Source organism: Passer montanus, unplaced genomic scaffold (genome assembly GCF_014805655.1).
Source record: "Passer montanus isolate IOZ18808 unplaced genomic scaffold, ASM1480565v1 scaffold45, whole genome shotgun sequence".
In the NCBI taxonomy this organism is placed as follows: Eukaryota; Metazoa; Chordata; class Aves; order Passeriformes; family Passeridae; genus Passer; species Passer montanus.
Window position 1 is genome coordinate 4,800,795 of NW_024369373.1, and position 23,370 is coordinate 4,824,164.

At 59.5% G+C, this 23,370-nt stretch overlaps 2 protein-coding genes across 3 annotated transcripts in view; one reads left to right on the forward strand and one right to left on the reverse strand.

Moving 5' to 3' along the window:
* On the forward strand, positions 1–23,021 carry CARMIL2 (capping protein regulator and myosin 1 linker 2). Of its 2 annotated transcripts, XM_039721291.1 has the most exons (40): positions 1–153; positions 1,298–1,389; positions 1,512–1,562; positions 1,826–1,885; positions 3,066–3,187; positions 3,535–3,632; positions 4,214–4,284; positions 4,862–4,935; positions 6,009–6,084; positions 6,161–6,249; positions 6,587–6,681; positions 6,841–6,927; positions 7,109–7,218; positions 7,581–7,658; positions 7,783–7,859; positions 8,034–8,138; positions 8,320–8,389; positions 8,540–8,621; positions 9,681–9,777; positions 10,020–10,077; positions 10,580–10,752; positions 11,408–11,476; positions 12,106–12,199; positions 12,269–12,364; positions 12,971–13,099; positions 14,071–14,184; positions 14,311–14,486; positions 14,971–15,058; positions 15,481–15,597; positions 16,068–16,134; positions 17,116–17,387; positions 18,919–19,022; positions 19,407–19,812; positions 20,080–20,199; positions 20,536–20,572; positions 20,732–20,800; positions 21,103–21,405; positions 21,584–21,691; positions 21,923–22,033; positions 22,119–23,021. In XM_039721291.1, exons 1-40 carry the CDS (start codon positions 114–116, stop codon positions 22,292–22,294), a joined length of 4,461 nt encoding a protein of 1,486 aa, XP_039577225.1. In that variant the 5' UTR covers positions 1–113; the 3' UTR covers positions 22,295–23,021. The 2 variants fall into 2 exon arrangements, with proteins under 2 accessions (XP_039577225.1, XP_039577226.1); XM_039721292.1 differs by lacking the exon at positions 21,103–21,405.
* The window catches only part of LOC120508163, an 8,202-nt gene continuing 7,712 nt past the window's right edge, over positions 22,881–23,370 (reverse strand). The window contains exon 17 of the mRNA XM_039721541.1: positions 22,881–23,293. Within this exon, the coding sequence (XP_039577475.1) occupies positions 23,233–23,293 (61 nt within the window). The 3' untranslated portion in view covers positions 22,881–23,232. The remainder of the gene's footprint in view (positions 23,294–23,370) is intronic.

Consider the following 23,370-nt stretch of genomic DNA (forward strand, 5'->3'; position numbering starts at 1 on the left):
GGCGGCGCTGCCGGTCGGTAACCTCAGCGCTTCCTCCCGGCTCCCATCTGCGGCGCCCGAGGATGCTGCCCTGACACCCGCATCCCCGGGCAGGTGGCCCCGTGGTCCCAGGCATGGCCGTGTCCCCCGGAGGGATCCCCACGGAGCTGCAAGGTGAGCATCGCCCGCTGCGCTGCCGGGGCACCGCTGCCACATGGGAGCTGCCCGTGCCGGGCCTGCTGGGCTGGGCTGGGCTGGGCAGAGTCACTTTTGGGTCCCTCAGCTGCAGCAGATGAGGTTCAGGGGGGTTCACAGCCCTGCAGTGTCTGAGGGTTCCTCTTGTCTGCAAATCTCATTTGCCTGGGGATGGACCCTGGGCCGGGAGCATCCCCAGATAACCTGGCTCCTCAAGGATGGGATTCCACGCAGCTCAGGCTGCCAGGTTTGTGGGTGCAGCTTGATGCTGCTCAGTCCCTTGGGCTCCTCTGGCCAGCTGGGGGTCCCCAGAAAGTCCCAGGAATGCTCAGCATGGGGGAGGGGGGGGGGGGGGGGGGGGGGGTGTGTGAAATACCCCTGCTCACAGTGGTATTGAATTGAAAAAGCAAAAGGCCACAGAGGTCTCGGGGTCCTTCAGCCTCCTCAGCCCCACCGAGGCCTGCAGTGAGGTGGGAAGGAGCTGGGTCACTGTGTCCCCACAGCCTCAGGTCCCAGCTCTGCCAGGGTGGCTCAAACCATGGACCCACGGGGCCTGATGGCATTGTGACAGCCTGGTGTGCTCTGCACAGTGATGCACAGCTGTGGTTTGGGTCCTGTTTGTCCCACGAGAGGCAGGGATCAGGAGGGCACAGAGGGGCTGCTCAGGGCAGGAGCGATGCTCTCGCTGGCCCGGGGTGGTGGAGTGACCAGTCTGTGACCTGGGGGAGGCTGGCACATGCGACCACCCTGGCTGCTCTGTGGAGAGGAAGGACTTGTGTGACCAGCTGCTCCCCGGTGGTAAATTTGGAAAGGAAGAGAGATCAGGACCTTCTTATCACTAAGTGCCAGCTGCCAGTGGGTGAGGCAGCACAGGCAGTGTGAGCCAGCACCCCCAAAGCCTGTGCTTGGTTGTGGCAGAAGATGGGGAGGTGGGTGCATCACCTGAGCAGCAGAGGAGACCCACAGGTGGTGAGTGTGAGGCTTGTCTGACAGCAGCCAGGGTCTGACTGTCAGGTGTGGAGGGAGAGGAGATGATTCAGGTGGGGACAGTATCCTCAAGAGCAGCAGAGCACATGGGAGAGGAGCAGGGTGACTTCAGCCACCTGATTTCATGTCTTTTCAGAGGGCATCACCACCTTCCTGGGGACAAAGAAGGTGCTCCTGGTGCTGAGCATCCAGCTGCAGGTGAAATCCAAGTATGATGACTTCATCTTGGTATGTGCAGAGTCTGGCCTGGTTCCTGCTTTCCTGGTTTCCCCAGGAAGGTGTTTTATGGTTGCAGTGAGGGACAGGGGTAGCTTCCATGTCACCATGGTCCCTTGTCACACCTTGCCTAGGTCCTGACACCCTGGCGAGCCTATGTGCTGCCTGTGATGCTGCCAGTGAGGGTGAGTGTGGGGACCCTGGTACAGCCCTGGGGTTCTGGGGGGCTTGGGGCTCTGCAGGGGGTGACCACTGGGTCTGGGCAGCCCTCAAGAGCAGGATGAGGAGAGAGATGGGGGAAGGGGAGGGGGTCTTGTTTGGGGGCTGGTGAAGGATGGGGCCAAGGCTGAGCCACACCTGAGGCATGGGAAGTGTGGGAGTTGGGGGAAACCCTTGGTTTTCCTTTCTCCATCAGCACTGGGGTTGATCCTGCTTCTCTCACCCCCAGGTTCACAGCAGCTTCAGCGTCCTGGAGGTGAGGGAGATGACAGTCCAGGAGCCCAGCGTGGTGAGTGGCACAAACTGGGAAAGACCCAGCCTGGGCATTACCCCCCTTTCTGCCCTCTCCCCCATGGCAAACCCTGGTCCAGAGCCCACCACAGGATCTGGGGGTGTTCTGGTCCCCCACTGCACTTTGAGGGCCACCAGTGTTGATCTCTGAATCTGGAGGGGCAGGGAGGCACCCAGGGGTGCTGGGTGGGTGCCTGCCCTTCTTCCCTTCTGGTATCCTGAGCCAGTGCCTGGCCATGGCACCTCCTGCTCAGCAGGGACAAGGTGACAAATGGCTGCAGGCTTACCAAGGTGAAGACAAATTTAGCAGGAGGGTGTTTTAAACCCCGTTAATCCTCTTAGGGAGGGGCGGGCTCATGGGGCAGATGTGGCAGTGGAAACCATGGAAGAAAGGAATTGGATACCAAGGCCTGGATGTATTGGCCAAAACAGGGCTGTGGTCCTGGTTACCCTCCTGTCTGCTCCTTTCTGACATCCTGTCTGTTTTTTTTCTTGCTAAAGCATCAGCAGCAGCCATGGCCTCAGCCTCCACACGGGGCTTCTGCTGCTCAGCAGGCTGAGCGCCAGGAGAGAGCTGAAGGAGCTGGGCACAGACAGAGGGGTGCAGGGGGTTGATACCTCAGGGTGGAGGGGGCAAGGCATCTGCCTGGGACGTGGGAAGCCGGGGATTGTTGAAGTGCAGGCGGTCCCAGCTCTCCTGCCTCCGCAGCCCCCGGCCCTGGCGGAAGCGCCGTCCTGCACGATGCCAGCAGATAATTGTCATCCTGCTCCCACGCCTCAATCAGCGTGTAATTAAATCAGGGAGCATGTTGCCATGGGATTTTTTTTTTTTTCCTGGTAGGAACCATAAGATGAAAAAGCCCTAAACCTCGATTAAATAAATTCAGGGAGGAAACCTCCATGCTCCAGCTGCGGCTGCTGCAGGCAGAGACAAGGCTGTTCTCACCTCACTGCATCAGGCTGCCTCTGCATCAGCTTAAGCTGAATTTTCAGGAGGTTTATGCCTTATTCTGGCACACCAATGTATTTTATCCTAAATTCCTGGTGCTCACAGCATTCTCTGTGCTAATGGCTGGGCTGGCAGTGAGGAGCTGATGGCTGTCACCGTTGTGTCTGGGGGCTTGGGGATGCTGTGTGCTGCCAGCTCGCTCAGGAATCTCATCCTTTGGACCCTGCAGGTTGTCATAGAAACAGATGCAGCGTCTTATGCCTTCCGGTTCATGTCCTTGGATGATTTGGAGCAAGTTGTTATCCATGTCACCATGTCACTTAAGAAGGTCTTTCCAGACTCATCCCTTGGGTAAGGGTCTTCTGCTCCTGAGGGGTGTGCAGGAACCAGAGCAACCTCTTTGCCCAGAAAAGCCCCAAGCTGCAGAATCCTGGAATGGTTGGGGTTGGAAGGAACCTTAAAGATCATCTAGTTCCAACCTGCCGTGAACTGGGACACCTGCAGCTAGAAAATCCCAAATATAAGATGGGTCTACAACATTGCTTTTAGCAAGAGACAAACACAAGGATGGAGGCCAGAGCCTGTTCCCTGACTGAATATTTCTGGCCACCCTACACACAAGGGTTGTAGCTAAGCATAGAGAGGTGGGGATGCTCTTCTCCTGGCCCACCCTGACACCCCCTCTGCTCCCTCCCCAGGACACTGCTCAGGAACTGTCCCCCCAGCCTGTATGAGAGGATCCAGCAGATCACAGCCTCGCTGGAGGAAATGCTGCAGAGCAACCGTGGGCCTTGTGGTAAGTCCTGCCATAGCCTCCCTCGGGCAGGACCGGAGGGTTGAGCACTCTGAGGACCATTCCAGCCCTGCATCCATCAGCAGCAGCTCTGCTGGCAGCCCTCACCTCTGCTGGCAGGGCAGCTGTGCTGGCTTTGGTCAGATGGAGCCCTGCTGCTGGGGCCTGCTGTCCACCAGCCCGCCCCATCCCATGGGGCAGGAGCAGGTTTGAGGGGGTGTAGCTCCCCAGGAAGGAGCAGGCCAGCAGGCAATATTGCTCAGAATCTACCTGCAAGGACCTGTAGCTATGCATGCTTCTACCCACCTCACATGGCACCATTGCAGCGCCAGGAGCTTTTCCTGTGGCCTGGAGCAGGATCCCTCCATTTTCCCCATGGCAAAGTGCCTTGCCTGGCATCCACATGGACCAAGCAAAGCAAGCCACAGCCCTTGGGGGCTGACAGCAGATCTCTCTGCCCTTTGAGGAGGAAAGGGGGAGCCCTCAGCATCACTTCTGAGTCCCTGTCATCCCTCTCCTGCTTCCCACTCTCCCCAAAGTTCTCCTCCTTGGGAAGGTCAGCCCCAAGCTGCCTTTCCTTGCAGGGGGGTTTTCGGAGACCTACGCTGCCCTGTGTGACTACAACGGCTTTGCCTTCCGCGAGGAGATCCAGTGGGTAAGCTGGCCAGCCCCTGCACGCAGCACTGGCAGTGTGGCACCTGGTGACAGGAGGCTTGTGGTGGGGCTGGGAGCTGCAGCTGTGCCTGGCTGGAGTGCCCCCTGCTCCCCCATGGGCTGGAGTCAAAGCACATGTGGGAGCAGCAGCCTTGGACCAGGTTGTTTCCCAGTCTGTCACCCAAGGGGAGGCCCTGGAAACTGGGACCTCGCTGGGTGTCCTAATAGAGGAGAATCCTCCTGGGACCCAGCCATAGCAGGACTCTGTGTCCCCCGTTCCTCTGGGCACTGCTCCCAGCTCAGCTCTCCCCACACCCTCTCTCCCACCAGCCTGGGCTGTTTGCCCTCTGATCATTCCCTGCAGAAGTTGTCAGACTCAGCAGTCTGTCCCACCAAGCTGGGCCATGTCCCCTGCCAGCCAGAGCATTAGGGAAGGTTTTATTTAGGCTTTGGGGTTAGGCAAGGGACTCCCCAGAAGAAGGTCCCCAAGGGCTCAGCCCCCTCCAGCAGCACCAGGGACCTGAGCCCTCCCCAGAGCCGGTGCTGAGCCTGATCCATGTGTGCATCCTCCTGGGAAGGACGTGGACAACATTTACCACAGCCAGGACTGCCGGGAATTCAACCTGCTGGACTTCAGCCACCTGGAGAGCCGGTGAGTCTCCAAGCCATGCTCCTGCCCTGTCCCAGCACTCATCCTCCTTCTCCCTGGCCCTGCTGGGGGCCCAGCATGCTCTCCTGCCCATGCTGGAAGCTTTGATAGGTTACACGCCCCAGGGATGCCACATCTGCAGCCTGACACTCCCCCTCACCAAACGCTCTGAGCCCCGTCCCACGGGGCAGCAGCTGAGAGTCCAGGCAGCCTCTCTGCTCATTTTTAACTCTTAGATCAGCCTGGGAGCTGTTTATAGGGCTGAAACCCCAATGTCACGGTGGCTTCTTGCAGCTCGTGGCTGTCAGGTGTTTCCCTATGCAAAGCAGCTGGGGCAGCTTGCCACCCTGAAACCTGCACTGCTCCCTGCCAGCCCCCCCAGGTATCTGTCATAACCTCACTGTCACCTGGTTGTGACCTGACAGTGGGGCTGTGTGCTCCAGCCGTGCCTGGGGCTCTCCCTGTGGGGCTCAGCCACGTCTCCATCCCAAGAAAGACGGAGCAAGGGCTCAGCTCTCAGGGGAGGCAGCTGCCAGGCTGGGCCACAGCAAGTCAAAGTTCTGGGTTCAGTGTTTTGGGGAACAGAGGATCTGTGAAAAATAAGACTTCTTCAGAGATTTCTTTGGATGAGGAAGTAAAAAAGAAACTTGTTTCCACTCAACCAAAACCTGTGGTGTTGCTCACATGAGAGCTCAGAGTTAAAAAGAATTTAAAACCCCGGGGTTTAGATAGAAGCATGCAAATATTTTGATTCATTTGATTTTCCCCAAGGGAATAATCTGGGGAAGATGATCTGTACCTGTGGGTTGCTTTAAACCCACAACCCCCAGTCCTGTTCTGTTGAACATTGTGTTGGGACACACTGAGGTTGGGTGTCTTGGAGCATCCCAGGGCTGGGTCAGTTGGAGCAGCTTGGGTTTGGATGGGATGGGTGTGTCCTGGCACCCTGGGTGGCTTGGGACACCCTGGGGCTGGATGCCTTGGGACATGCCCCAGTTGGGTGTTCTGGGTCACCCATTTGGGATCAGCCCTGGCTCATCCTGGCCCTTGACTCCCTCCTCCCTGTCACCCTGCAGGGATGTGGCTCTGAGTGTTGCTGCCTTGTCCTTCAACCTGTGGTTCACCAAGCTCTCCTGCAAGGATTTCAGGCTGGTGAGTGCCAGGGCTGTGCCTCTGGGTGCCCTGGAGGTGGCCAGCCTCCCAGAAAGGCTTTTTTCTTCCCTGCCAGAATCAGGAGATTTCAGAGCAGCTGCTCTACATGCTCAGCAAGTCAGTGGCCCTGGAGGAGCTGGTGCTGGAGAACAGTGGGTTGAGAGGGTAAGTGAAGGAGTTGCAAGGCAGTGGTGAGCAGGATCTTGGCAGCTTCTTCCCCCAGTACAGGGGGCAGGGAGGTCCATGCATGGAGCCTTGTGCCAGGGGCTGGTGGCTCCATCCCCTCCACACTGAGAAGCTCACTGGAAGCAGAGACTCCCATAGCCTGGAAATGAATTACCCCACCCCTGGAGATGCTCTGCTTCCTTCTGGCAGCTCAGAGGAGCCAGGTCTGCCACACAGGCAGGAGCTGGTGGCGTGTCCCTGTAAGACTACAGAGCTGGTGGCTGTCTTCCCTGGAGGTGTCCAAGCATTGTCAGATGGGTGACCCTTCTCCCCACAGTGACTTTGTGCAGAGGATGGCCCAGGCGCTCAGCAGCCATCCCAACTCTGTCCTGCACACCATCAACCTCTCTGGCAACCAGCTGGAAGACAGAGGTACTCAGATCTGGGCTGGGATGGGTTTACACCCACAAAAACTGATGTTCAACTCCAGATCCCACCAGCAGCTGCCTCCTGCCCTGGAGGCTGCAGCTCAGGGTGGGATGGACGCTCACTGTGCTGGCACAGCCATTCAGGGCTCTCTGCTCTCATCAGGGGTCTCTGCCTTCAGCCGGCACGTGGAGAAGAGTTCCAAGGGTCTGCAGAGCCTCAGCCTGGCCAGGACAATGCTCACAGCCAAAGGTAGAGCCCAGGTGCCCTTGCCCCACTCCAGAAAAGGAGCGATGCAGGGGCTGCAGGGAAGGCACCTCCATGGATGCAATGTCCTGCTGCCCCGGCTGGAGGGAAGTGCCCTTGCTCTGCTGCCAGGCTCTCCCCAGTGCAGGGAGCCTGTAGCCATGCATGTCTCACTCTCTCTGAGCAGGGATGAGCACGTTATGCAAGGCCCTCACAGATAACAAAGCCACTGGATTCTCCCTGCGGCACCTGGACCTCTCTGGAAACCCTGGCAGCCTGGCTGGGGATGACACCCGTGTGAGTATGGGGTGGGTGACATCACTCAGACTCTGTCCCCAGTCTGGTTTGGGTGGCTTTGGTCTCCTCTGCTCTGTGCCCTGCCCTGCAGCACCCCAGGGATGGGGAGGTCATGGCTGCAACAACCCCTGCCTGCCTGGGAGCACTGGGGACACCCTGGGGACATCCCCCTGCATCTCCCTGAGGGAGTGTGGCAGGTGCCCTCTGCAGCAGGGATGTATCCCCTGAGAGAGTGGGTTCCTGTGTGCAGGATTCACCCCTGTGCTCAGCAGGAGGGAGGAGTCAGGCTGGAACTGGGATTCCAGGGCTGCAGGGGGGGGTGGGATTCAGGGGCAAAGCTGCTGAGCCCCCTCTGCTCACAGAACCTGCAGAGCCTGCTCCAGCATTGCCACTCACTCTCCCACCTTAGCCTGGCTGGCACAGACTGCCCTTTGGATGCTGTGAGTACCACGCAGGGGCTCCTGGCAGTGAGCCCTGCCTCAGCCCCCTCCATCCCTGGGCTGTGTGAGGGGCTGCAGCGCCCCTGGCTCCTCCTCCACATGGCTCCCATCCCCACCCTGGCAGCTCTTTGGAGCCCTGCTCCACGGATCCCACACCAGCCTGGTCCACCTGGATCTCTCCAAAAACGTGTACTCCCACAAGTAAGCCTGGGATGGTGTGGGGGGTGTGGGGTACCCAGGGGTGTGGGGTACCCAGGGGTGTGGGGTACCCAGGGATGGGGTACCCAGGGATGGGGTACCCAGGGGTGTGGGGTACCCAGGGGTGTGGCTGGTGCTGGGATGCAGTTGTTGCCATGTTGTGCCCATCCTTTCCAGGAGGGTGAAAACCGTCTCCCCTGCCATCCAGGAGTTTTTCAGCCAGGCCTGCTCCCTCAGACATGTCTCCCTGGCAGGTACCAGGCTGCCAGCCGATGTTGTAAGGTGCGGTGGGGCTGCGGGAATGGATTTGGGGAGAGCACAGCCTGGGGGCACCTTGGAGGATGGAGGAGAGGGGCTGTGAGAGGCAGAGCTCGGGGGAGGATGCCTTCTCCAGCACCCCACTGCCTGCACTGTTGGGGGTGCCCCCATTTCTTGCACTGATGGGGCTTTGTGACTTTGCCAGGGCGTTGCTGCAAGGGCTGGCAGACAACACTCACATCAGTGACCTGCACCTGGATCTCAGCAGCTGCGAGGTGAGCAGCCACGGGCAGCACCCCTCCAGCCAGGGGGTCCCAGTGGGGCAGCGTGGGAAGCTCTGTGCCCTGCCTGACTCCCCACAGAAGGGTCTCCTTGGCAGGGCTCCCTGCCTCCCCTTGTACTGATGTCTTGCTGTTCCTTCCAAGCTGAGATCAGCGGGGGCCCAAGTCATCCAGGACCTCATCCCTGATGCCAGCTCCATCAGTCACCTGGACTTGTCTGACAATGGTAGGTTGTTTTTTCCCAGCCTGGGAAAAGATCTACCACATCTCCTGGACTTTTGTGTCCAGTCACCCAGCACAGGGAGTGAAGTGATTTCTTTTTGCCTTCCTACCTCAAGACTTGCCAAAATTTCTCATTTTGCATCTTTCTTGATACAGTCCTCTTCAGTTAACTGAATCTGAAGTGGTCTCATGTCGCTGGTTCAGGGTTTGAAGCACTGGAAGGGTTTCCCTGGGCAGAAACTCTTCCCACCTCTCTGCCCCTGCTGCCAGCCTTGTCCTGCTGTGCCCTCCAAAGCCATGGGCCAGTGCTCCTAATCGTCACCAACATCACCTCTGCCAGCTGTTAATTTCACCAAAACTTTCAAACAGCCTTGCTAATTTCTCACAGCAGACCATGCAACTCCTCAGTAGCCAAATGGCTCTGGGAAAGCTGATGTGGTTTGGAGTCCTTCAGGACACCAATGCTCCAGAAGCTCATGCTCTCACCCAAAATTTTTGGCCAACCTTTGCCAAAATATGCTTCTACCTTTGGCTTTCCCAGTAGAGCACCTCTGTGCAGGAGGAGCAGTCCATGGTGGGTGTTGGTGCCTTGTGCCCTTGGCTGGCTGAGCTGCAGGGTGAGCAGATCCCTGCCCATATCTGTGCTGGATTTCCCTGGGGATGGTGCAGCCAGGAGGACGGGAGTGCAGGCAGCTGCCTGAAAGCTCCATGGTGTCCAGGGTGGTGGGAGGGTGATGGGGGGCACATCCCTGAGGGATGCAGAGAGCAAGTGCCATCTCCAGCACCCTCAGTGCTCAGCACAGCCTTGGCACCCCCATTTCAGGAGTGCCCACAGGGGCTGCTCCTTCCCAGAGGTCATTTCCCACGGACTCCAGCTCTGCACAGGTCTTCAGTCTCCTCAGGGAAGCCAGGAAGGGAGGAAGATGCCAGGAACAACCCTGGGCATCTCCAGCATCCCACTGTGGCAGCCTGGTGGCTCTGCAGGTCTCCCATGAGGGACCCCCTTGGTGCCACCTCCATGGGCGTGTTGGATCACCTTGGGGGGTGTCTCCATCCCCTGCAGGCTTTGACCCCGACATGGTGACACTGGTGCTCTCCATTGGCAGAAGCAAATCCATTAGGCACGTCTCCCTGGGGAAAAACTTCAACATCAAATCCAAGTGAGTGCAAAGCAGCAGCATCCTGGAGTGCTGCACCCACCTTGAGCCTCTCTCCCCATCAAAATCCCATGGGCTGGTAGGAATTGCCTGCCCATCCAGGGAGGGTCAGCACTGCCAGCACCTGGGGCAGTGTCAGAGATGGGTCACAGCCCAGGCAAGAGTGGGAGGGAGGACAGAGCTCTGCCTCTGTGGCCCCAGGGCATGCACAAGAAATCTCCTCACACCCTCCACGTCTCCCTCAGGGAAGGTCTGTTGGATGTCCTGCACCGCATTGTCCAGCTCACCCAGGAGGAGGATTGTGTAAGTCCAGCTTGCCCTCAGCCACCAGAACCATCCCATCCATGCTCCTGGTCACCCTCAGCCACACTGTGCAGTCTCCATGCAGGGCTGCCACGCAGATCCCTCCTGCACAGGCTGGGAGCAATCCTCCCTCTGTCCCATTGCCGTTCAAGTCCTTCTGCTTTTATTTTTCCTCAGTCTGAAGCAGAAGTTCAGACAGAGAATTGGGAAATCTGGGAAAATGGGAGCCTGTATCTGGCTGAAGTCATGGAGGGGATTCTTGTAACCTGCATTCAGCACAGCTTTTCCCAAAAACCCTCTCTTTCTCCTCACTGCCTGCCGGGCATCTGAGCCAAATCCAGCCTGCCTAAGCAGTCACTGCCCCTCTGTTCTCAGGGTTCAGTATCACTGTTCTCTCCAAAACCAGCACCAGCCAGAGGCTCCTGCACAGGGGTGGAGGCTGTGTCTGAAGGGTGACAAGCACCTTGACATGTCCTGGTCCCCCTCCTTGTCCCTTTTCCAGCCTCTCCAGTCACTGTCTGTGGCTGAATCACGCCTCAAACTGGGAACCAACGTCCTGCTGAGTGCCCTGGGCAGCAACACCAGCCTGGTGTCCCTGGACATCAGCGGCAACGCCATGGGGGACACGGGGGCCAAGATGCTCGCCAAGGCCCTGCAGATCAACACCAGGCTCAGGTAGCAGCAGCTCTGTAACACCCTGTGGGTGGCCCTGGTGTGATGGTTGTGCTGATGCCATCAGAGCAGTTTTGTCACAGCTCCTGATGGCCATGGATGGGGTCCTGGACCACTCCTGGTACGAGGCCAGATGCTATGACTGCATTTTGCACCCATGGCAGTCGTCTGGCAGTGCTGGCAGGGACATGTGAAGGACAAGAGAGCAGCTCCATCCTTGCCCTGGTTCTTGCCACCTCCTTTCCAGGCTCCTGCCCAGCCCAGCATGCTGCAGACAGACCTTTGTGTTCACTGCCCTCGCCTCATGCTCTGCCATCAGTTCCTAAAACACCATTTCTGACCACATTGAGTACAAAAAGCCAAAGCAGGGGTGTCTGCAGAGGACAGGGAATGGTGTTCAGCCAGGGCTGTTCCTCTGGAGATGCCTGTCCCTGCCTGCAGGATGGTACCTGAACGTGTCCTCCCAGCCCTTCACTCCCTCCAGGCACCCACCTAACTTATAGCTCCATGCAAAGTCCAAGTTTAGGTTTTGGATACTGAAAATTGTAATTTTTAACCCCACTTTTAGGCTCTCTGATGCCCGGGCTGACTCTTGCAAGCACCCACCTCAGGGTGGTGTTGGTGTGGGCAGGGCTCACCCAGCTCCTTCTTTTTGCAGGACTGTGGTTTGGGACAGGAACAACACAACTGCCCATGGGCTCCTAGAGGTGGCTCAAGCTTTGGAGAGGTAAGGAAGGAGCCTCTTGGATATCCTGGTTTGTTTCTGCCATGCAAAAGAGCCTCTGTCACCAGCATGTCACTGTCCCCAGGGCCTTTTTTCCCCTGGCCATCACACGGTTTCATGTCCCACGGGAGCTGGTCCACAGCTGTGGCCTTGCAGCCAGAAAAGCAACCTGACACCCATTTAGTGATGACACCCCCATTAGCAACCTCAGGGGCTCCTCTGGGCTCTGCATCCCCACCAGCACAGCCTCACGTCACCCAGGAGCCCCAGTGAGCAGGGGGTGATCTGCTGCTGCTGCTGTTGGTGATGTGATGCTCCTCTCCTCCCTGCCCGTGACACATGGGTAGAGTTTGTTCACCTGCTGGGCACACCCACCACCCTGCCTGGTGTTTGGCTGTGCAGATCTCCAGAGATCTGAAGAAAGGGGTGCATGGAGAGCCTGGGCACGTGGTCACTGCTGCCCCACCAGGGTCTGCCGAGGGCCAGAGTCCGGCCATGCTCTCTCCAGGGCTGGACCTCAGCACAGCCTCCAGGCTGCCGGGTGGGCTCTGAGCCTGTGCCATGTCCATGGGGACACGAGCAGGGGGGTGAGCCCTGGCTGCAGCAGCTGCTGACCCCGCTGTGCCTCACAGGAATTTCACGCTCAAGTCGATGCCGCTGCCGATGAGCGACGTGGCGCAGGCCTACCGCAGCAGCCCCGAGAGGACGGAGGAGGCCGTGCACAAGGTGGGGGAAACGGGCTGGAACGCAGGGCCAGGTGCCACCACCACTGCTCACGGCCTCTTGCCTTTGCAGCTCCAGTCCTGCCTGACGAGGAACCAGCTGCGGCAAACGCTGCCGGCGCAGACCTTCCGCCTGCAGCAGGGCATCCTCACCACCTCTTCTGAGCAGGTTTGATGGACAAAATACTGCGTGGGGCTGCTCCTCCCCTGCCCCAAACCACCCTGGCTTGCTCGTGAGAGCTCTTGCAAGCAGCAAAACACCCTTTCAACCTTTCCTGAGTGGAAGGCAGAGCAGATTCAGAGATGGAGCAGGTTTCTTATAGAAATTGTGGATGCCAAATCTCTGGAAGTGTTCAAGCCCAGGTTGGGCTTGGAGCAATCTGGTTAGTGGAAGGTGTCCCTGACCATGGCACGGGGGCTGGAATAGGAGGACCTTTAAGATCCCTTCCAGCCCAAACCATGGCATGGGTCTGTGGTGAGGGTGGGGGCGGGTGGAAAGCAGATCTCCTGGAATCCTGCTGGTTGCATCCATGCATTTCATGCATATGCACTGCTGAGATAACTTGCTGCTACGCTAACTATACAGTGTGTTCCTGCCCCCTGTGCTCTCCTGCCAGCACATCCCTGCCGTGTCCAACCCTGGTTATTAGTCAGGGATGCTCTCAGAGGTTGTAACCTGCCTGTGCCCCCTCTGAGCACAATCTTCTCTGGGAAAGCCAAGGAGGGGAACTGGCAGTGCTGCCCCAGCACATGACACAGCCTCTCTGTGCTCCAGATGGTGAATGAGATCTGCCTGAGTGTGCAGAAGCACGTGGACATCCTGAGCACCTGCACGGGCAGGGAGGTGGAGAAGGACATCCTGTGTGCTGAGGAGGCCATCAGGAATGCCAACCTCTCCGTCAGCGTGAGTCCATGGTGTGGGAACCCCCGAGCTCACCCAGCATCCATCTGGGATCGAAGCAGGGCATTGATTAGTTAATGACATCATTAACCAGCAGTCAGGGAATTCCAGAACGTCGATGCAACAGACGCACAGCACCGAGCACTTGCAAACATTAAAGAACAGCTGAGAATTTCTGAATTCCCTTCTAGAACAAAGATCAAAATGTTCTTAGTCCCCTTGCCCCAGAGACACACGGCTGTGTGCACACGCCCCACAGGGTTACAACCCCTCTTCCTCTGGCATCCCATGCTCACACGTCCCTCCTTGGGAGAGATGGGTGCTCCAGCTTTGAGAACACCCTGCAACCCACAGATGCCCACAGTGGTGAGGAACCTCCCTGGATCCCTGAGGGTTGCTCCCGGGGGCACCTTCATCCCACCCCAGCAATGAGAATGCTCCATCAGCCCATGACAAAATCTGTCATGTTGATTTGGCAGCTCTGGCTCTGTCAGACCTTGTTTGATCCTCCTGGTCTTGGTTCTCTTTCCCCTCTGCACCTTTTCTTCCTTCTCTTCTGCTTCTCTTCAAACCACCTCCTTTCCCCTTTTCCCCACCTCTCTGGCACCCCCCTGGTTACTTAATCTGGCAGAGACAGGATTTAAGAAGACAGTACTGATGTTGGAAAGGTGTGGAAGGGTTGGTTAAGGATCTCCCTGATGCAGGAAGCCGTGTAGTGGGGTGCAAGAGGAGAAGGAGAGTCAGTGGGTGGCAGGGGAGTCAGTGGGTGGCAGGGAGAAATTGAGGGCACGGACTGTGAGGGACAAGGATGCCCAAACCTGGTCCAGCAAAGCCAAAAGATTACTGGGTCTCCCCAGCTGATGCAGGTGCTGCTCTTCCATGGGCGAGCCATGGGTGCAGGCTGTGCATGGAAATATGGGGAGAGAAGATGATGTGACACGGGATGATCCACACTGTCTCTCTTCCCATGTCAGATCCTGCCCCTCTTGTATGAGGCAGGAAACACTCCCTACCAGAATGGCAAGCTGCAGCACAAGCTGGAGTGTCTCACAGAGGAAGCATCACAGACCTGCAGCCGGGAAATCCAGGTGGGCACCCGTGGGCAGCACGGGATGTTCATCAGCCTTGGCCCATGGATAAGGGAGGTCTACTGAAAACCATGTGAATCCTGGTAGAAAAGAAACTGAAGCCTTCCTTTCCTGCCCCGACTGCAGGCAATCATGCAGGCGGTGCTGGACACGGCCCACAGCCTGTGCCCAGCTGTGGTGCAGAAGAGCGGGGTCAGGGATCAGCTGGTCAATGCCATGTCAGAGAGGATCTGCCTCCAGGACCACCTCAGCCTCAGCGCTGTCCTGGACCAGATGGTCACTGATGTCTTCAGCAAGCTGAAGTGGGTGATGTGCTGTTCTTCCTTCTCGCTCAGGCACTGGCACTGACCCCTGGGGCCAGAGGAGCATGCTGGGGGCTCTCTAGCAGCTTCTCCTCTCCCCACATTGTGGGAGAGGTGTGCGGGGCTCTGCTGCTGTGTTTTCCAGCAGTAGCTTTGCTTCCTGCTTGGATCCACTTTGGATGAGTCCCTAGGGTGCTGGGGAAACCCATGGGGTGATGATGTTCTTGCAGGCACATCCCCTTGGCTGGCCCTGACCATCAACAGTGGGATGCATTTGGCATTCTCCATCCCACCAGGAGAATGCCAAATTCCTGCTCTGGCAGCACAGGCCCAGCAAGCTGCAGCACATGGGCATGTCCTGGGAGCCCCCATGTGAGCCCCAGCCAAGCATCCATCTCCTCAGCAAAGCCCTCCCTGGGGAGATGGCCCCATGGCTCACAGGGCTGGTGGGTGCTGGCCCTGAGAGCCCTTTTTCTGCTCCCAGTGAAATCAAGCTGTCTGTCACAGCTGCTGTAGCTGACTGCATCGTGGGTGTCGTGCTGGGAGACCTGACCATCGCCCAGTGCAAACTGGTGAGTGCTGGGGGCTGCCAGCACCTGCAGGATGGGGATGTGGGGCTGGGATGCAGGATGGGAGTCTGGACACCCCAGCATTGTCCAGGTACCTGGACACCAATGCCATAACCACGAATTTGCAGTCTGGGAAGCAGGACAATTCCCACCCAGGCTGGTTTTCCTCCCAGGTAATCCTCTCCCAGCGTGGTCACAGCAATACTGACACCCTGAGCAGAGTCCCAGCGCTGCTGCCGTGTGCTGGGGTGACGCGGGGCACTGCTGCAGCAGGGCAGCTGCGCTGGGCTGGACACCGGCTAATCAGGCCTAAATCCGCTCACAAATCCCAGCCGTGGGTAGGGAGCAGAGCGGCGCAGAGCACACAGGGCAGCCCGGCACGCTCCAGCCCCTGGGATAATTTAAGCGCTTCCTAATGGTTTTAGGCAGAGAGCCTCTCCAAGCAGGGGCTCGACCTCCTGGTGCTGCTGCCGGAGTCGGCTGAGGACGATGCCACGGCGCCGGCGAGGGGCAGGAATCCCGGGGACCTCGCTGCAGAGGAGGTAGGGCCCGGAGCCGCCGCGGCCGCGCGATGCCCGCGGTGCAGCCGCCCTTGATCCGCCTTACCGGATGATGCCGGGCTTAACCGCGGCCTCTCCGGGTGCACGCACCCCCCGGCTCCCCCCGGGGTGGTGCTGAGGCAATTAGTGCTGGGAAATGGGACCATCAGCCCGCCAGGCCGTGCTGCTGGCACCAGAACGTGTCCTTGTGGCAGCCTGGCTGCCCGCACCTTGTCCTGCTGCTGCTGCTTTGGGACCTGGGTCCAGTGTAGTGCATGGCTCTGGATGGGGAAGTATCCAACCCAGCACTTGGAGCTGGGATAAGATGAAGGGGCGCAGCCTGGGAGCCTGGGGGTGATGGGGATTGCACCCATCAATGGGTGAAGCCTGGCTGGCCCTGGCTGCCATGGGATGTGTCTTGGCACAGGCAGCCTGTCCATGCCAGAGCTGCCACCATCCCTCTCTCCCTGCAGTACAAGATGGCCCTGCGGAGGAGAAACAAGCACTTCAGGAGCATTCGGCCCACACCAACTGTGAGAAGTAAGGTCGCAGTGGAGCTGTCCCCCTGCTGTGGCCCAGTGCCACCTCCACAGGGCATGGCAGGGGCGGGGGACTCGCAGCAGCAACGGGGGAGCCTCATGGTCTGAGCCCCCCATGGTCATGGGCTGGGGGCAGCAGGGTCTGGACCCTTCAGAGCCTCTCCCAATGTCCTGGTGGGGTCTGTGGGGGAAACTCACCTTGACCTTGCTCTTGTGCTGGTTTTGGGCCTCAGCTGCCTCAGTGCCCTTGGGCAGTGGAGTAAAAGCCCCGAACTCCCTCCCCACAGAGCCAGCCGGGGGGAGGCAGTTTGTCTGTGATTGTGGGTGCCACGGGATCTCCCACAGCCACCCTGGACACAGATACCACCCACTCACCCAACAACCTTGGGGAGAAGACGTGTCCCATGGGTTTCCCTTGCTGCTGGTTGTCCCCACCAGCCTGGGAGGGGAGTCAATCTCAGGGGGGCACAGACAAGGAGCAGCTGATGGGTCACTGTGCTTTGGCTGAAGCAGAGCTCATGCAGACTCCAGCACCCTTGGGTCCCCAGGGGATCCCTGAGCCCCACAGCCCCCTGCTGCCCATCCAGGGGTACGAGGGGGGGGTGAGGAGCTGCCTGCAGAGCAAAACGGCGACGTTTGTGAGCGCTGCTCACTGCTGGCAGAGTTTGTGCCGTTCCACTGCTGCCTGCTGCAGGTCTCGGGGCTGGCTGCGGGGCTCGGCATCCCCCACAGCATCATCCCCTGCGCGCAAACCTCCGGCGGCGGCGGAGGCAGGATCCATCCCAGCTGCGCCGCAGAGCCGGCACGCACGCTCCCGGCGGGCACGGCCACGGGCACGGCGGAGCCACGGTCCCGCTCGCTGCCCCTCCGCGCGTGGGCCCGGGTGACGGCGCCGGTGATGATGATGATGATGGTGATGATGATGGGGAGGCCTGGCGAGGGCGGGGGCGGCTGTCGACAGGGACCCTCTCGCCTCTCGTAGGTGTCTCGGAGCTGGAGCCGGCAGCGGGTCGAGACGCCAGCGGGCTCCGAGCTCACCGGGCGCCGCCGTCACTCAGCCCCGCCGCGCCGCCGGCACGCCCTGCCTCCACAAAGGATGCTGAGCCTGCGAGCGGCTCGCTCCCCGCCACGCAGCCTGCCACCGCCACCGGATTCCTTATGGACCTGCCGACCGCCGGCGAGAAGCTGGAGCATTGCACCAAAGCCAGGCCCCGGCCCAACCGCCGGCACAAGCAGCCGCCCAGCAAGCCGAATGTAAGGGTGGGGGCACGGCTGGCAAGGGAGGTGGGATGTATTCGGGGTGTTTTTCCCATTTTTTTCCCCCCGCTTGGGTGAATTATTGCGGTCAGTATTTGTTGCAAGGCAGGAAAATAAGATGCGCAAAGACGCGGTGGGTTTATTATTCTGCATTTCAGCTGCTGCCGGAGCCGCCTCCTCCTCGGGGGGCAGCCTGAAAGGATGGGCAAGGGGGCTGGGGGGGACGAGGGGAATCATCCGTCCTCTTTCCTGCTCCCCACTGGGAGATGCTGAGCGGTGGGAGCCAGGAGAGGAATGAAAAACCCTGCGGAGTTTGGGTGCAGAGGGCCAGCGATGTGCTCGGCAATGGCTCCAGCTGCCTCCCTCCTGAGCTCCATTTGCTCCCCCTTATCCAAAATCCATCATCCCTGAAGCACTGGTGGCCACCACGGCTCCCGGTGATGCTCTGCCTGCCGTGATGAGGGGGGTTGTGCTCCCCCCATCCGACAGGAGACTGGATGGGGATCCTGCCTTTGCACCCCTCTTCCCAAAGGAAAAGTAACTTTTGGGTGCAGTCAGTGGCGAGTACAGCTCCATCGCTGTCCCTGGGGCTGAATGCTGCTGGCATCACATCACCCCCATGCCACCGTGATGCAGCTGGATCCTTGCACTTGCTGGAAAGCCCTGGCTTGCACAGCTGTGGTGATGCTTGCCCTTGGATCATAGTGGGATCAGGGCTGGAGGGGAGGCAGGAGCTCTGTCCCATGGGCAGGGTGGGCTCTGGAGGCTGGCAGGACCAGGGGACCATCACCCTGCAGTGGGACAGGCATGCCTGGCACCCAGGGTGGGCCAAGGCTTGAGCAAGGACAGGCTTTGATGGATGTGATATGACAGGGAGAGCAGATCTCAGATGGCTGGAACGGCTCCTGAGCGGCATCAATCCAGCCGTAATGAAAAGTCATTATGGATTGAAATGCCACCGATGGGGAAGCGCCTCCCTCTCATCGATAGGATGCCACTGATGCAGTGGCACATGCCAGGGAGAGGAAGGTGCCATGGAGGAAGGCATGGCCATGGTGTGGACCATTTTGTTATGGGGATGGAGCAGGTGGCTCTCAGGCAGGCTGTGGTGGCACTCCAAGGCTGGACTAGAAACATCTGAAGGGTGCAGATGTGGGTCCTTGCAGGTCACCTGCTCCATCACCCATCAGCAGCAGAGGGGTCCCTTTCTTGGAGCTCAGATGGAGGAGATCCCTGCCAAAGGCTTCTCCCACAGTATGAGTGCCATACCTCAGCCATCGTGCTGGGCAAGGGGTTGGAAGGAGCCTGGGGCTGCCTGGAGCTCCCAGTGCTCAAGTTAGGGAGCAGGATTAGGGATGCAGCTGATAACATCGTGGTTTGGTTTAATGCTGGGTATGAGATGGAGTGTGCCAGCACCCAATCTGCAGGGGCACCCACTTGTTCATGCCCGGGGATGGGTGACAGACACACCTTCATGCCTGGGGGCACCCTTGCCCTGTGCTGGGCTGACACCAGCTGTCCCTCACAGGTGCAGCCCGTGGCCTGTGAGAACAGCGAGGACAGGAGCATCACCCGCGTGGACGAGGGGCTGGAGGACTTCTTTGCCAAGAGGCTCATCACAGAAACACTGCCGTAAGCCCGGGGTGCCCAGGACCCCTCACCTGCCCAGCACACACCCATGCCCAGGTTTCAGCAGCCTCCCTGCAAACACTGCAGGTCCCAGTGCAAAGGAGATGCTGGGGAAAGCAGCACACCCAGGGTTATTGCCAAGGGCAAGGCTGGGCAGGAGGAATGGGATGGCAGCCATGGTGTGCTGGATGTGGCCGCGGAGTCTGTTGCACAGCGGGGAGGCAATGAGGCAGCACCCAGGGGATGGGAATGGGTGCCCTTGCCAGGACACTGCCATCTCAGGCGGAGTGTCCAGGGTCTGGATCCATCCCTTTAGGGTGAAAAAACTAATCCCTTACTTCTTGGCAGCCTGGAGCTCACCTTTTCCAATGCTTCATCTCTCTCCAGCCCCACGACTCCAGAGACCTGCCTGGGATCAGCCCCTCTGGCTCCCTCTGGTTCCCGCACCCTCAAGAAGAAAATCGGGAATTTTTTTGCCTTCAAGAAACCCAAATCCAGCCGGGGCTCGAGGTGTGAGAAGGAGCCCGAGGGTGGTCCCACTGCCCCTAGGAGCAGGCGCTCGATGCTCAGTGACATTTTACGAGCCCCCAGCAAGGCAGGCGAGTCAGGGAAGCCCCTGAGTAAATCGGAGGAGGGGGGGCTCTCTGCCGAGCCCCAAGCAGAGCCTGAGCACTGCCAGACTCCTGACTCTGCCCGGAGGATCCGGCCCAAGTACTCTCGGGAGGGCAAATCCCAGTCACTCATCTTGCTGTCCGGGGAGGACGAGGATGCGCTGGGGGTCAGGCATGACAAGGTAAGCACTGTCACAGTCACCAAGCCACCCCCACTGCTCAGCTCACCTGGTGGGTACTGCTCCCGCCCATGGATGCTGGTGGGGTTACCAGGGACGTGGGGACACTGGAGTGATGGCTGGGGATATCCCCACTGGGTCGTGTCCATGTCACCATCTCCTAGCAGCGTGGCTGGGGTTGGCAATGTGGGCGCTCCACAGGCAGGAGTGTGGGTGCCACAGGTGTTGTGGTGGGTCCATGTTCCTGGCAGGGTTGTGTCTCTCCTGCAGAAGAGGCACCTGGAGAAGAGCGAGGGGGAGCTGTCCAGCTCCTTCGAGCAGCGCGTGCAGGTCATGCTCCACCGCATCGGCGTCACCAAGGGCCCGGCTGCTGAGAGCAAGAAGCAGCAGGTGGGCACTGGTTCCATTTTTGGGGTGAACCCTGCCCCTCCAGGGTGGTAGGAGATGGTGGTCCATAGAGTGGGGACATCTCCCCACTGGGATGGCAGCACCCAGCTCTGTGCTGCTGCTGCTGCCCATAGCCTCTGCCCTGTCACCTAACCCTCTGCAAGGGGTGAATTCCTGTACACTGCATGGTGTCTGTCAGTCTGTCCCTCCTTTGCTGGCACACACCCATTCCCTGCAGCCACATGAGAGCCTGGCAGCAGCACTCTGCCCTCTGCACACGTTGTCTCTGTGGGCACTGCCTCCCTGACACCCCCCTTACCAGTTTTTTCCCCCTTGCAGAGCAAAGACAGCGAGATCAAGAAAGCCGGCTCAGATGGTGAGGGGCTGCTCCCTCCCCACCCTGACCCCCACCCAGCTGAGCACCCATGGGTGGCCATGGGCAGGCCCCCTTGGACTCCCAGCTGTGGGTCCCATTACATCTTTCCCTTGTTGGGTGCTGGTGGCACTGGGCAGACTCCAGCTCTTGTGCTTGCAGGGGACATCGTAGACAGCTCTGCGGACTCGCCCCCATCCCTGAAGGCCCGCACACACTCTGTGTCCACAGGTGGGTCAGCAGTGCATGCTGGGGGGTCACACCAGCCCCTGGGGCAGAGGGCTTTATCCCCTCTCCTAGCACCAAGCACGGAGTCTGGAGCAAACAGAGACTGGTGGGCACAGGCATGGGGGCAGAATTCCACCCTCGGGAGGGTGCCCTACACCCATGGGTGCCCATCCCTGGCATCGGCAGATGGACACCAGCCCACTGCCCAGTCCCTGGGCTGACTGCAGGCTGGTTCCCAGCACCAAGAACCATCCCTGGGGCTGTCGCTTCTGGATGCCCACAGCTCCATCCTGCCTACCCCACAGACGCACCCTTCCGCAGCCCAGCCGCCAGGACGGAGCCCAGCGCCGAGCCCCGGCCAGCCTGGAAAGCCCTGGGAAGGCAGCTGCCCGCTGAGCCACCGGCCACCAGCTCCGACCAGCCCCGGCGCTCCTTCACCCTGGCAGAGCCCAGCGGGCTGCCGGAGCCCGGGGGCCGGGAGGGCTGGAGCAGCAGCCTGCCACGGCTGGGCAGGAACGTGCCGGTGGCACTGCCACGGAGGGTCAGCCACGGTGGGGAGGTGGGTGCTGGCACCCTGCCCACCCTGCCCACACCACCCAGTACTGAAGGTAGGGATGCACGAGGTGCCCATGGGTGCTTCATTCCACTGCTGGCCAGTTTTTTGGAGCCCTTGGGATGGAGGGCAGCAGGAAGCCAAGCACGCAGTGGGTGCTGGGTGCTGCTGGGGCCTGCCAAGTGGGGTGCTGTGGGCTGTCCTCCAATGGCACCTCCCCATTGCTTGCACAGACAACCGGCTGATGGCACGGCTGGCAGCGCCACGGGGGACCAGCCGCCGAGCATTGTCTGTCCACGAGGAGCAGCTCAGGGAGCCCGAGTGCCCGGCAGAGCTGGGAGGTAAGTTGGGTGTGAAGCAGGACCTGAAGCCCTCCTTGCACTTAGCACCAACAGAGGTGGGTGGTGGTGTTCCACTTGCGTGCTGGTGCTGCCTCTCCCAGCTGTGGGTGACAGACAATGGCACAGCCACACTGGGAAGTTCCCAAGGGGAATTCAGCATTGGGATCAGTTCCAGCAGGACCAGGCCACTGTGCCCCACCCTAACACGGGGCTGGGTTGTGTTTCCCCCAGTGGGCACTGTTCCCCTGCGCCTGCGGCGTTCGCCTGTGCTCAGGCACAGGACCAAGCACGAGTCCCTCTCAGAGATGGAGGGTGAGCCTGGACCAACCTCAGATGCTGAAGGTGAGATGTTCCCTTCCCTGCTAAAGCAGGTGTTGGCGTACCACCGGTCTCCCCATGGTTACACCAACACCTGTACCCTGTGTAGGTGCCACGCTGCAGGACTGGCCCCGTGCCGGGCTGGAGGAGCCGCAGGCTGGCACAGGCACTGAGGGTGAGCAGCCGCAAGCCCTGGCACAAACTGTTGGGAATGCACAAGACTCAGCTGCTGTAGACCAAAGACGCCCAGTGCCGGGCCAGGAGGAGCCGGCCCTGGGACAGTGAAGCCCCTGCATGTCACCAGGCTGTTCCCAATAAAACCCTGCAAGCAAGTGCGCCGTGCCGGGGTGTTGGCAGCTGGGGTGCAGAGAGGATACACTGGGCACCAGGCTGGCGTGGATGTGCCAATGGTGGCATCGCCCAATTTTCGCCATGGGGACAGCCGGGCCACCAGCATTGCTCAGGATGCCCAGGGACTGTCAGAGCCTGCAGGATGCATCCAGTGGTGTGGCAGTCCCCAGTGCCCTCTGTCGCTGTGGGCTGCAGCGGGGGAGCCGGTGATTTTAGGCAGCCAGCTATTTTTAGGAAGCGTTCCCAAGGCACTTCCACCACTCCAGCTCCTGACCCCATGGGGTACTGCTCTCTCCAGCCCCCGCCAGACGCAGGCTTCCATCAGCAGGACACGACCCACGGCCTTCCAGCACGCAGCTCCATCCCCGCAGCTCCCTGAGGCACCAGCGTGACCCTCACACCCCTGTGGCTTTCTCCTGTGTTGCCCTCTGCTCCGGACCAAACGCATTCCTCACACGGATGTTTACGACAAAGCAAGATGCTTGTTTTGGTTTGGGTTTTTTTTCCCTTTTTTTTTTCTTTTTTTTTTTTTAATACAAGAGCTGTGTATTTAAAAAATATACAATTTTTAATTTCTACAGCATAACCCTGCGGGATATTTTTTGTAATAAACAGTGCAGGACCCTACCCAAACTTATTAAATAAACCATCCAAGCTCCTGGGGTACCTTTGGAGCAGGATCAGCTTGTGGGGCCCCTGCCATTGCTGCTATGGTGGCACTGGGTCACCTCTTGTCCCCACTTGCTGGGACAAGGCATTTGAAAAGGACGAAGAGATGGGAGAGGCTTCTTGCATCCCCACATCCCTCCCCCAACCAGTCTTCCTAGTGTTTTGACAAACCCATTGAAGAAACAAAGGAATGAAAGATGGGCTCAGGAGTCCTCCTCCTCAGCCAGTATCCAGCATGCCCACTTCAGCATGGCCTTTGAGATCCTGAGAAACCAGACAGGAGGAGCAGCATGAGAAGAAACCCAGCTGTGGACATACCACTGGGGCAGCTGGTGACAAGG